This window comes from Abramis brama (genome assembly GCF_963993115.1).
Source record: "Abramis brama genome assembly, chromosome: 17".
Lineage (NCBI taxonomy): Eukaryota > Metazoa > Chordata > Actinopteri > Cypriniformes > Leuciscidae > Abramis > Abramis brama.
The window spans coordinates 25730140-25742813 of record NC_139979.1 but is presented as its reverse complement, the minus strand read 5'-3'; the positions used below and the strand labels follow the sequence as shown (position 1 = coordinate 25742813).

Here is a 12674-nt window from a genome sequence, read left to right as displayed (position 1 = left end):
CAATCATACAGGGCGCATCCTAAGACTCATAGACCATGAAGTGTTAATATTCCCCTCGACCATTACCCATGCTCATATTCCCCCGTGACAAGGCAGTCACAGCCTTTTTCAACCTTCCTCCCTTCCTTGTGGGCCCAGCCTGGGCCATCTGCGGCCCAGGAGCAGAGCTCTAAGATTTAGTTATTACAGCTTCTTTAGCTTGACACAGCCATTCAGGAATACGGGCCCAGGGAGACGAGAAGAGCTGCCAGAAGGCAAATTAACCTCTACTTGCCAGGTTCTAAGAGATCAGTTTAGGCTCCAACACAGAATGGAGGACCCTACTTTAAAACCCAGACAGTAGGGGAGGGTTTTACTCTACACTCAACCCAGAAGGACTGTCCAGACCTGTCCAGGGTAACAAGAAGAGCTGCTAAAAAGCAATTTAACCTCTGTTTGTTAGGTTCTACAGGACTGGTTGAGGCTCCAACAGGGAGTGGAGGACCCTACTTTAAAACCCCACAGTAGGGGAGGGTTCTACTCTATACTCAAACCTGTCCAAAGTCCCAAGACTCCCAGCACCTGACATTAGGTGCCTGATAACAAGAAGAGCTGCTAAAAGGCAGTTTACCCTCTACTTGTTATGTTCTACAGGACCGTTGAGGTTCCAGCAGGGAGTGGAGGATTCTACTTTAAAACTCAGACAATAGGGCAGGGTTCTTTCTGGACAGGAATTTTGTTCCAGGATCAACTAAATATGTTGACCCTAGCAACTCATCTAACAAAATCAGGACGTGTGTCCTCAACACAAGGCAGGGTTGGAGCGGGGAGGTTAAGGCCTGACAGGAATCGCTCATCAAAAGTGCTACAAGCAACTTCCTGTCTCTCGCATACTCAAACCAGATATAGCCTAGTCGTATAGCATAAGCCATCACCTTCAGCAACACCCTGTAGGCAGAGCTGGCAGGATGGGAGAGCTCACTATAAGCAATATACTGGCCCTCATCAAACACATCTGCCTCAACTTGGATGGTACCAGCAACATCTGCTATCAGCTTGGGGACAGCAGAGGCGGATTTATTAATAACGTCCTCCTCAACTCTTTCTGCATCTAATCCCTCAGAATTAAACATTCCACATTAATCAGTCTCTTTTCTTCTCTTTTTTTGAGATTAGAAACTGGCATGAAAGTAGAGCTAGCAGGAGGAGTCCTTAAAGGTGAAAGACTTCCTCTCAGACTCCTCCCACGCTCCAACTACAATCTTCGCGATTGAACCCACCTTGCCGCTTGGGTGAGAATCAAGGAAGAACAAAGCTTCTTACCAGTCTCTTTCATTCAGTCTTGCGAATGCATCATAATAAGCACATCCAGCTTCCTCGAGGAGTCGAACACTCTCCATCCGAAGCGTTTGTTTCACCTGCACGTACAAATAAGTGTCTCCTAAAGACAAAAAGAGTTGATGCTGTCTACTTCAGACGCCCTCTTATAAGTGTGGGCGTTCCGGTAGTGACGTCATTGACTGTTGTTGACCAATTAAATTGTTGTGTATATACACATGCTTCAGACACCGGTCACACTGTTGGCGTTCCACATAGCGTCAATCCAAGACACAGTGTTGAGTTCCACTTAGAAAGGGAACATTCACTAAAAATCACCTTTACACCATGGATACAAGTAAAATTCTTCATTTGTTTGCAGATGCCACTTTCTTGATAATTTGATATCTAATTCAATATCATTAATCTGATTTCCTACTATTTCTGTAGTTTTCTCAAATCCGTCAACCAATGAGCTGCCTGTTGCTTGTTGGCCATATAAACATGGCTAAACAAAGACAGTTTATTTGGTCATGTGTCTGTAGGCAGTGTGCAGCTGTGCAGACGATTGTAATTGCGCTGACAGCAAAACAAAAGAGCAGCCCTGTCTCTCAACCCACACACACACACACACACACACACACACACACCACACACCGCACACGCGCACATATGCATACACACCTTAAAGCCATTTCTATCATGAACAACTTCCTGATTAAATTATTTACAGGCTTGGCCAGATGGAAAAAAGAACTGTGTTATTCTTGAACATGTTATTAGCTTGTTACCTGTAAAGAATCATTGTTGTGTTGTGTATATATTTACACCTGAGCTTTCCTGTTGGTGTGATTTGACTAAATATTGAATTTTTTTTTTTTTTCATATTTATAGGACTTGTCACTGATTATAGAGTAAGTATACTACATGCAATGTTTGTGTGCGTGTGTGGTTCAGGTAAACCCTACGTTTTGGGGACAAAGATGAAAATATCCAAAAGAAATTATCCCCATGAGGAAAACAGCTTATAAATCATATTAAATTATGAATTGCACAGTTTTCTGTGGTGGGTAGGTTTAGGGGTCATGTTTGTTTAGCTCATATTTAGATCATGTTTGTTTAGCTTTCCAATGATCTCTGTAAACCTATAATAGGTTATTATCTGTATTATTAGCTTGTAAAGAAGTTGTGAAAGAACCTTTTTACTGGTAATCTGGTTAAATAAAAAAACATATATAGCTTAGTGTTTGTTCCATGTGTTAGCCCAGTGAATCATGCTGTGGTTTATGCATTCAAAAATGAAACATTATATGCATATAAAAAATATTGGTAACACTTTACAATATTGTGTTATAGGTGTTTGTTAACATTAGTTAATGAATTCACAAACATTAAATAACAATGAGCAATTAATTTGTTACAGTATTTACTAATCTTTGTTGGTTAATAAAAATACAGCAGTTCATTTTTTGTTCAGATTAGTTCACAGTGCAATAACTAATACAAATACAACTTTTGATTTTAATAATGTATTAGTAAATGCTGAAATGGACATTGATTAATAAATGATGTAAGTATTGTTCATTATTAGTTCATGTTAACTAATGAAATCTTATTGTTAAGTGTTACCATAATATTTAGCAAATTGTAATTAAATGCATGATTTCAATTTGTATTTGCTTGCTAATTGTATTGCTGTTAATGTAATATACTTTTTAAACAATGTATGGTCCAGGAACAGAACCAGTTGAGAACCATATCTAAGAACCACTAAGAACCAATTTAAATGCCAATTAACTATATAATTTATCTATGTGTCTCAGTAGTTCTTATATCAGAAGAAACAAATATTATAGTGTGTATTTAAGTATAGGTGATGAGACAAGAGAGCAGTACAAACTTTTGTATAAGTAGAAGTGTATGTGCACTGGTTTGTGTCAGTGTGATTCATGTTTACTTCTTGTATTTATGTGTGCCCAGTTCATATGTCATATCTCATCTCATCTCCCTTCAGCACTGGCAAATTCCATTGGGACGTAGGTTCCGCTCTCTCAAGTTGTGGTTTGTGTTCCGCATGTACGGACTCAAAGGTCTCCAAGCCTACATCCGCAAGGTAACTGCCTTTAATCCATGCAGTCAATCAAATTAGCCCTGCCAATCACATCTTATTTGGCTCCACAGCCGATTTGGAATGACGCAAATCAGTGCACTCTTTTTGTTTTTGAAAGACATTATGTGTTCTGTTCTGCACATGTACTATAGGAAGTCTGGTCCAGATTCTATATTTGTTAAGAAATATAGTGCATGCACTTTAAACTCTTTGTATTCTTAAAAAAAAAAAAATATTTAAAAAAAATATATATATATTTTTGTTCTTGTTGACTCAAAGTTACACTTTCAGAGGAAAAGATTTGATATAGAACCATAAAGTTCTGTCATACATAGAACCATTTAGGGGTTCCAGAACCCATCATGGGATCATTTTACGGATTTAGTTTTAATTAGCTTGTTTTAATTCCTTTTTAAAAATTTAATTCATGCATTAAGCAGCTTGTAAACATACTTCATCCCTAGAAAAAATATGAAATAACCCCTTAAAAATGATTATGCAAGTGTTATGCAATCATTTTAAACATTTCGGTAGCATTTTATTTTACAGTCAAATTTAGGACAATTTGTTCAAATGATTAGGACACAATCATTCACTTTTTCATATTTTGGTTGTTTATTTTAATCTACAGACTGCCCTCTGCTGGTATGCTTGAAAGAGTATTTCACCCAAAGAAATATGAAAATTCTGCTACTCTGTATTTACATCTTGTTTTCTGTTCTATCTATCTATCTGTCTGTCTGTCTGTCTGTCTGTCTGTCTGTCTGTCTGTCTATCTATCTATCTATCTATCTATCTATCTATCTATCTATCTATCTACAGTATCTATCTATCTACAGTATCTATCTATCTACAGTATCTATCTATCTATCTGCATCTCATGTCTAAAATGCTTTGTTCATCTTGTCTCAGCATGTAGGGTTGGCCAAAGAGTTTGAGTCTTTGGTGAGAGCTGATCAACGCTTTGAGATCTCAGCTGACGTTGTGCTGGGCCTTGTCTGCTTTAGACTCAAGGTCAGAGAAAACACTCTCTCTACAGAAACACAAAAGGTCTCCTCTTGTGGTTATAATAGATTGACGCTGGGAGGTGGTTAACTATGGAAAATTGCCGTATGAATTATTTTAATTTTCGAAGATGTGCAAAGATAGCAACACAAATGACACAAAATTATGTTGTTACAAAGAGTAACATGTAAAAAAAAAAACTAAAAAACAGTGTCTCTGCTACCACAAAACATTTCATAATACTTGTTTCATGATTCTTGCGAATAAACGTACTAATGTGTTCATTCGCATTTTAGATGTAAACTTGCGTTAAATTATTTACTCTTTATTTAGGCAAAGGTAAATAATATATTGTGTATACATACATATATATTATATTATTTATATATTTCACTGTTATTTAAATTAAGTTTTTGTTAGAATTTTGAGTACAAATTTTAGTTAAAGTTGCTTTTGATACTGTTGATCACTGTATATTAGTTGAGAGGCTCAGGCAGTGTGTTAGTATTTCTGGCCTTCAAATGGTTCTCTTCATACCTATCGGACAGGTGTTTTTCAGGCAGAGTTCAAAATGATGCCTCATCAAGAGCATCTCTGTCCTGTGGTGTTCCCCAGGGTTCTGTTTTGGCCCCATTGTCATATTGCTCATGCTCCGCCCACAACTATGACAGGCTGTCCCGTATTAGCATAGTTCCACCCTCAGACATTTGTATACTGTCAGCCAAAGCAGCACTTTATGTGTCTTGTGTTGACATGCTCCATAGAAGAGAGGGGTGGGGTGAGCAGTTGCTCATTATCATTTAAGGAGACATGCACCGAAACGTGTCGCTGTGAACAGAGCTGTACAAACTTTACATCAGTGGTTCCCAATTCCAGTCCTCGTGACCCACTGCTCTGCACATTTTGTATGTCTCCCTTATTTAACACACCTGAACCAGATCATCAGCTCATTAGGAGAGACTCCATGAACTGAACTGAGTGTGTCAGATAAGAGAGACATACAAAATGTGCAGAGCAGTGGGTCACGAGGACTGGAATTGGGAACCACTGCTTTACATGAAGACCCTAAAGAATCATACCAACAATCATACCGAGTTGTTTTATGCATTCCTTTGATCACAAATAAAGGGAAGCAGGTAGGACTGAATAAGTAGGCTGTTATGTGTCTCTTTTTATGTGCAATAATGATAAATGCGGTATAATTCAGTATGATTAATGTGCACTACTGACACAAATTGATTAAAGTACTGTCACTGTAACATTGTTAGCGTAAATCATTTGCTGGAGTCTTAGATCTTTAAGTAAAAACCCAAACGCCCACTTCTGTCATTTTGTGATCTAGCAAGTTTTCAGTCAGCTAGCCCCATGCTGGGGAATTGGTGAGATTGTGTGATGTTGTTCTATGGAGACGTGTTAAGGGCGGGTTTTAGGGTAGCGACAGTGGAAACAGAGCTTGACTTTGAGGTCAGAGGCTATTGGCTCCGCACGGCACGTTTTTAGCCCTGGCTCGCACTGGCCCAACAGTAGAAAAGCGGCTAAAGAGATGTAAGACTGATTTTAATTTCTTTACACTGGATTCAAGTTTAGAATTCATTTTGAAATGATTGTGATAGTGTTTAGAGCATTTCATGGTCAAGCTCCCGTTTAGATAAAAGAGTTGCTGCAACCTTATAATTCCAGCTGGAATCTGAGATCCTCTGTAAAGGTTTCATTAGATGTCGCTTGCTCTAGACTAAAGAGTAAAGGTGATTTTGCCTTTGAGGTTGTTGCTCCTAAATTGTGGAATACACTCCCATTGGATTTAACGTCTGTGGACACTTTTAAAAAGCAGCTAAAACCCACTTCTTTAAATTTGCTTTTGTCTAAATGTCTAATCTCTAATCTTATTTTGATTTCCCTTTTATAAATGGATGTAAAGCACTTTGTGTAGTTTTGCTCTTGAAAGGTGCTATAGAAATAAAAATGTCTTATTTACTTACTGAGCTGTGTATTAAACCTTGCAGGGCTCCAATGAATTGAATGAAACTCTGTTGAAGAGGATCAACAGTGCACGAAAGATCCATCTGGTTCCATGCCAACTGGCAGACAAGTTCGTTCTGCGTTTTGCTGTGTGTGCCCGTACTATTGAGTCACGGCATGTTCAGGAGGCTTGGTGCCACATCTGCCACCTGGCATCAGAGCTGCTTCAGGAACTGCCCCACTGACTATGGTGGGCATCACATGTTAAGTGAAAAAGGGTGATCTGTGCCACACCTGCCATCCACACTGTCTTACACTAACTCTGCTGCGAATTGTGCATAAATGTGTGTGCAAGTTTGTCACAAAGATGTCTACCTAAGGTGTTTGTCTTTTGTAAGCTGGATCATATGTGTTGTCTGCTAAAAGCAATGTTGGGTTAAAAAAAAAAAAAAAAAAAAAAAAAAAAATAGTACAGTTGTGGCCAAAAATTATATTTGTTTTTTATGACCCTATACGTTCGATTAAATGATCAAATTATTTTCAAAGTACACTATGTAGGTTTTGGCCCTTTAGCTTTAAAAAAAAAAATTGCATGCATTTTCCGGAAGAACATTGTTTTGGTTGTGCTTCTGCTCGTGACTGTGTGGATGAATATGGTTATCCTACTGCTCATAAAACATTCACTATTCTAGGCTTAAGAGATAAAAACAGTTTAGTTGGAAAGGATCTCAAGCTGAGTTGCTGAAGACGTTACACCCATTAATAGACACGGTACTTTCTTGAAAATAAATTCCAGCACAACACTACAAAAAACATAATGAATTGACCTTTCACAATAGATAACAATGAACCCTGTTAGAGAGCTAATATATGGCGATTTATCTGTTCCGTAAAAAACCTTACTCACCTGTTGAGTTATATAAACACTTAGAATATAATATATAACTTATAATATAAACACTTATAATAAGCTTACCATAGTGAATCAGGGTAAGACAAAAACGTTTTGGAAGAAGGATTGATGATGTATTGACTTATTTAAATTTGTGAACTAAAAATGTTACATAGTGTACCTTTGAACAACCCCATAAAAAAAAAATACACTAAACTAAAATTTCTAACAAAAATTTTTTGGCAAAAAAAACAAAATGCATTGAAAAACAAAAAGCTCACAGGAAAAAGCACTGACTACAACATGATCAGTTATTAATATTTATTACAATTTCTTTGTATGACAGCCTGTCCAAAAAAAAATAAAAAATGTCAGCACAATTTCGCATGTTTCATTGCTTTATCACAAATAAAACAATTGACTCCAAGCACCACTACTTAATATGATTACAAAATCGTTAAATAAATCAATATTAATATTTAAATAAAGGGTTAATATATTTTTTTTTCACTTTTGGCCACTACTGTACATGTGCGTTTTAAATTGTGTCTATATTGAAAATGAAATATGTTTTGTAATATATTCAGAGAATGTTTTCTCTTGAATTAGAGTATAGAGAAAGTTTTCAGACTGCTTTTACCAGAGCATTGGCCTTTATTGTTTCTGCTTTGCTCACTATTCTACATTTTCAAAAATCTAAATCAAATATTAAGCCTAATCTCTTTCCTTTCTTTTTCTAAAAGTATTGTTCTTGACTCAGCACAGCTTCTGTGACGCGATACCTTACCAACCTTCTTTGACACAGTTGTGCCCAAAAAAAATGTTACTGATACATATTGAATAGTAGTGTATATGTATTAACATACACAATAAAGTGCATTTCTCCCAAAATGTTGCGTGTGAATTGTATACTGCTACATTCTTCAGAGATGCTAAGGTTTATTTCATGATGCTAGGTTTTAATCTGTTAGTTCACTATGAACACTCATAATCTTGTTCACTGAACTGCAGATGATTTTTCCCCATATACTGTACATCTATACATTCTATATAACTATACAATAGTTGAAAATGTATAGATATATATGGAAAAACATAATCTGCAGTATTTGTGCTGTATTTCTCCCACAGTTACCTAAAGGGAATAATCTTTAATAACGATAGCCTATTGTTTAAAAAAAAAAAATACAAATACAAATACAAACCCTTCATAGACAATAAATACTAGACTTGTACATCCTAAGATATGAAATGTTTAAAATATAAATTAGTTATAAATTAGTTATATTAAAAATAGAGTTGGGAATTTTCAAGGCTGGAAACTTTCCATGGGAATTAACGGGAATATCTGGGAATTAACAGGAATTAATGGGAATAAACTGAGAATTTGCAAATTTCAAATAAATTCCTGTTAAGTTTCCAACTTAAATTCCCCAGATTAAGTTCCCATGGAAAGTTTCCGGAAATTTACCAGAAAGTGTCCCTACTTAAAAATACCCTACTTTGCAACCCTACTTAAAAATAAGATAGAGTAAACTCTTTACACTAAGGTATTAGTTAATTGGCTGACATTATGAGCAATACATTTTACAACATACAACAGAATTTATTAACCTTTAATATTAATAAAATAATATAACTGTTCATTGCTTGTTCATGTTAGTTTACAGGGTACTAACTAATGCTGACAGATAAAACTTTTGATTTTAAACATTAATAAATACATTTAAAAATATAAATATATATTAACCATAGAATTCAAGGGAGTCAAACTGACCTGGCATGCTATGATTTTTTTTAAATATATTTTTTCAATGAAAACATTTATTTCTTTGATATTCCATAAATTCTTCAAAAACCTTGTTTCTGACTCTAAGCAATGTCATTTTCATATTTCTTGGTCATATTGACCCATATTCATTTCCTATGGAATTTTGACTCAACACAGTATTTTTGGATACATTTTTGGCAATAATAACATTTCTTTATGGATTACTTGCAAGATATTGTGACTTTTTTGCTCGGAGCCAAGAATTCACCTCTGATACCAACCCTGTGTCTGGATATGCAAATCTGTAAAGCAGTAGGCCCTATATAGCCTACTGTAGTATTGTAAAGCAGTAGGCCGTATGTTAAATAAGTAGTATGTCTAAATTCACAGTATTCATTAAACGGTAGGCAAAGAAAGTACCTGGATGACCTACTATTTCTGCCATGATTATCAAGTTCACATGCAATGGACATTTTACTATCCATGACAGGCCATGGGAGTCAAGTCATGATTGGAAGGGGAAACAACGCAACTAACTATAGCTCGCATGACAATGCTAACATGGCAGCGGATGTAGAATATTCAGATTGTGCTCATATTACACACATTCATGCTTGATAATACTTTCAATACTGTACACATGCATACTTGTCATGAAGTCATGAAGTTCTCAAATGTAGAACCTCAGACAGTATATGTGATTTCAGATGCAGTAGATGAGTAGAGAAAGGCTACAGGCTACTTTTCTGCCTTTGTCTGCAAAGATCATTTTCACATGGTCTGTGAGAAATGTGTGGAGTGAATGTTCAGACTAGAATATACTTTACAGTAAATCTATTTTAGTTAAGAGTTTGTTTAGAAAAAATATATGCGCTTTAAAAATATAATTTACAAGGAAAGTGGACAAATAAACATGATTGATATACATTTGTGTAAAATCAGTTATTTTAATTATTTACTTAATAGGAAACCTACTTGTTTGTTTGTTTTAGGCAAAAAACTGTTAATTCCAATACGGGTAATTTTGAAATAATTATGTGTAGGTTTTTTTGGTTCATGGTTAAATAAGATTAATAAATAGTGTAGAAGTTTTATTCATTGATAACCCTATTCCCATACTCCATACCCAAAATGTGTAACAAAATTAAAAACTGCATGGCCTAAAATGATGGCAATAAATAAATACACAAACATAATCACACCATGTTTGTTCGTTTGGCAGTAGGAGTTAGTCAGTTCCATAATTTATTAACTTTATACACAGTTATTGAAAGGAACGGAATCAACACTGAACTGACCTTAGCTGAAAAAATGACACTGTCTTTTTAGAGCTGATTTGAATTGAATTATGTTTACATCATTGATCATTACTTTCCTGTTTATAACAGTAAAGCTGCTTTAAAACTGTATTGTATAAGGCGCTATATAAATAAAGGTGAAGAAAATCAATCAATCAATCAATCAATCAATCAATCAATCAATCAATCCACACTTTTATTGATGAGTTAGTTGTTGCAGTGACTATTCAAACCCAGCAGATGGCAATATGGCTTAAAAAACTATTTCATTGTTACTTTCTTGCTGCAGTTTCATTTCCTGAAGCACTGAGTACAAAATATAATGAACAGTTGATAGGTTTCCCACAATGTTGAAAATCAAATTTTTAAGACTGTGTTTATTTTAAAACAGAGCAACATTACAATGTGAGTTGTCAGGTTGGAAGTACTGGTTGGCAAATTGGAAGTAATTTGGTTGGAAACTTAACAGACATACACAGAACAGCATTACTGCCACTGCTGCATCTGGACTATAATGAATGCTCTGAAAAAATGCATATCCCTACATACATATATTCTCAAAGCATTCAGATCATTAGTCTGAGGTCTGTGAATGGTTTTCCCAAAATGTTGCAAATCACACTTTTAAGATTATTGTATGTTATTTTAAAATAGAGCTGTCGGGTTCAAAGGTAAAGCTAAAAGCCCAAATCTATCTATCTATCTATCTATCTATCTATCTATCTATCTATCTATCTATCTATCTATCTGAAATTGTCCAAAATGTCTTGGTATGCTGAAGCATTAAGAATTGCTTTCACTGGAACTAGGGGGCCAAGCCCAACCCCTGAAAAAAAACACCACACACTAATCCCCCCTCCACCAAACTTTACACTTTGCACAAAACAGTTGTAATGATGCAGGGTCGTATCAAAGGAGGAAGCAGGATCCACGTGCAGCAGTTTTATTAGATAAACTCAAAACTAGACAGACTTAGACTAGATCAGTGGTTCCCAACCTTTTTTTGTCTGAGACCCCCTTTTCCCCAAGAAAATATTTTAGGGCCCCCCTTCACATTTAATGATATTATCGCTCTTGTAAGCTTGCAGCAAGGATGACACAATATGTTATATACCAGATATGTTTATGCACAAATAATAGCCTTTAATATTGAAAATACAATAACAAAAACATCAGTAGGCCCTTTGTAATTTAAAAACGTAAGCCTAGGAGTAGCCTATAAAGTGGCCCTATTTGAAATGCAATTACAAAAATATTCATACTGGTGTGTAGGTAAAAAAAAAGAATATAGGCTATTACTAAATGACTGCTGTCTGGGACCTCAATACTTGCATGTGAGGCTTTATCAATGTGAGGCTTTATTTTTGACGCTTTTGGCGCTATAGCGAGCAATAATAAACTTGCATTTATTAACAGAATGCGTCTTTCGGAAGAACATTGTAGCCGGAACTACTTCTCTCTGTGTACGTCTATGACGAGTCACACAGGTATTGGGCTACTCCGCAGCGGCAGCGATGCGAACTAGTGTAAAATAGCCCCAATCTAAACACTTATTATAGGTGTACTATAGTGGTTCAGGATAAGACAAAAACACGGATTGGAAAATGGATTCATGATGAACTCGCTCATTATATAAATTTTGTACATTTTTAACAGAAAAAAGTTAAGGATTGTATTTAATGCTCATTGCTCAAAACTTTTCAAAATATGACGCGACCCCCCACAGAGCTCGCTGAGGCCCCCTTGTGGGCTGTGACCCCTCTGTTGGGAACCGATGGACTAGATAACAGGACTCAGGAACCAAACAAACAGCATTACAAAGTCAAGAACCCACAAACACTGAAACAAGACACAGAGTTTAAATGCAGAGACTAACAAGCTAAACAAGATAACAAGGAGACACTGGCTTGGCGGCGGCCATCTTGTCCAGAGACACTGGATCGGCAGAAACATCGCATACATTTTAAGATATTGCTGATTACTTACAAAGCACTAAATGGTTTAGCTCCACAGTACTTGAGCGAGCTCTTAATGCATTATAGTCCTTCACGTCTATTGCGATCTCAAAATTCCGGCCAGTTGATAATACCTAGAATATCAAAATCGACTGCTGGCGGTAGATCCTTCTCCTATTTAGCACCAAAACTCTGGAACAGTCTTCCTACCATTGTCCGGGAAACAGACACACTCTGTCAGTTCAAAGCCAGATTAAAGACACATCTCTTTGACCTAGCATACACATAATGCATTATTGACTTCTATAATCCAATGTTAGGCTGCATAGATTAGGTCAGCTGGAACCGGGAACACTTCCCATAAATCCTGATGTACTCGTTACATCAT

General features: G+C 36.1%; 1 protein-coding gene across 2 annotated transcripts in view; it reads left to right on the top strand.

Moving 5' to 3' along the window:
• Positions 1–6808, top strand: part of ddc (dopa decarboxylase) — a 39978-nt gene extending 33170 nt beyond the window's left edge. For both annotated transcript variants that reach the window (XM_084088095.1, XM_084088096.1), the window contains exons 11-14: positions 2191–2210; positions 3311–3409; positions 4319–4420; positions 6415–6808. In XM_084088095.1, coding sequence (XP_083944221.1) covers positions 2191–2210; positions 3311–3409; positions 4319–4420; positions 6415–6615 — 422 coding nt within the window. In that variant the 3' untranslated portion in view covers positions 6616–6808. The remainder of the gene's footprint in view (positions 1–2190; positions 2211–3310; positions 3410–4318; positions 4421–6414) is intronic.
• Positions 6809–12674: the final 5866 nt, after the last annotated feature.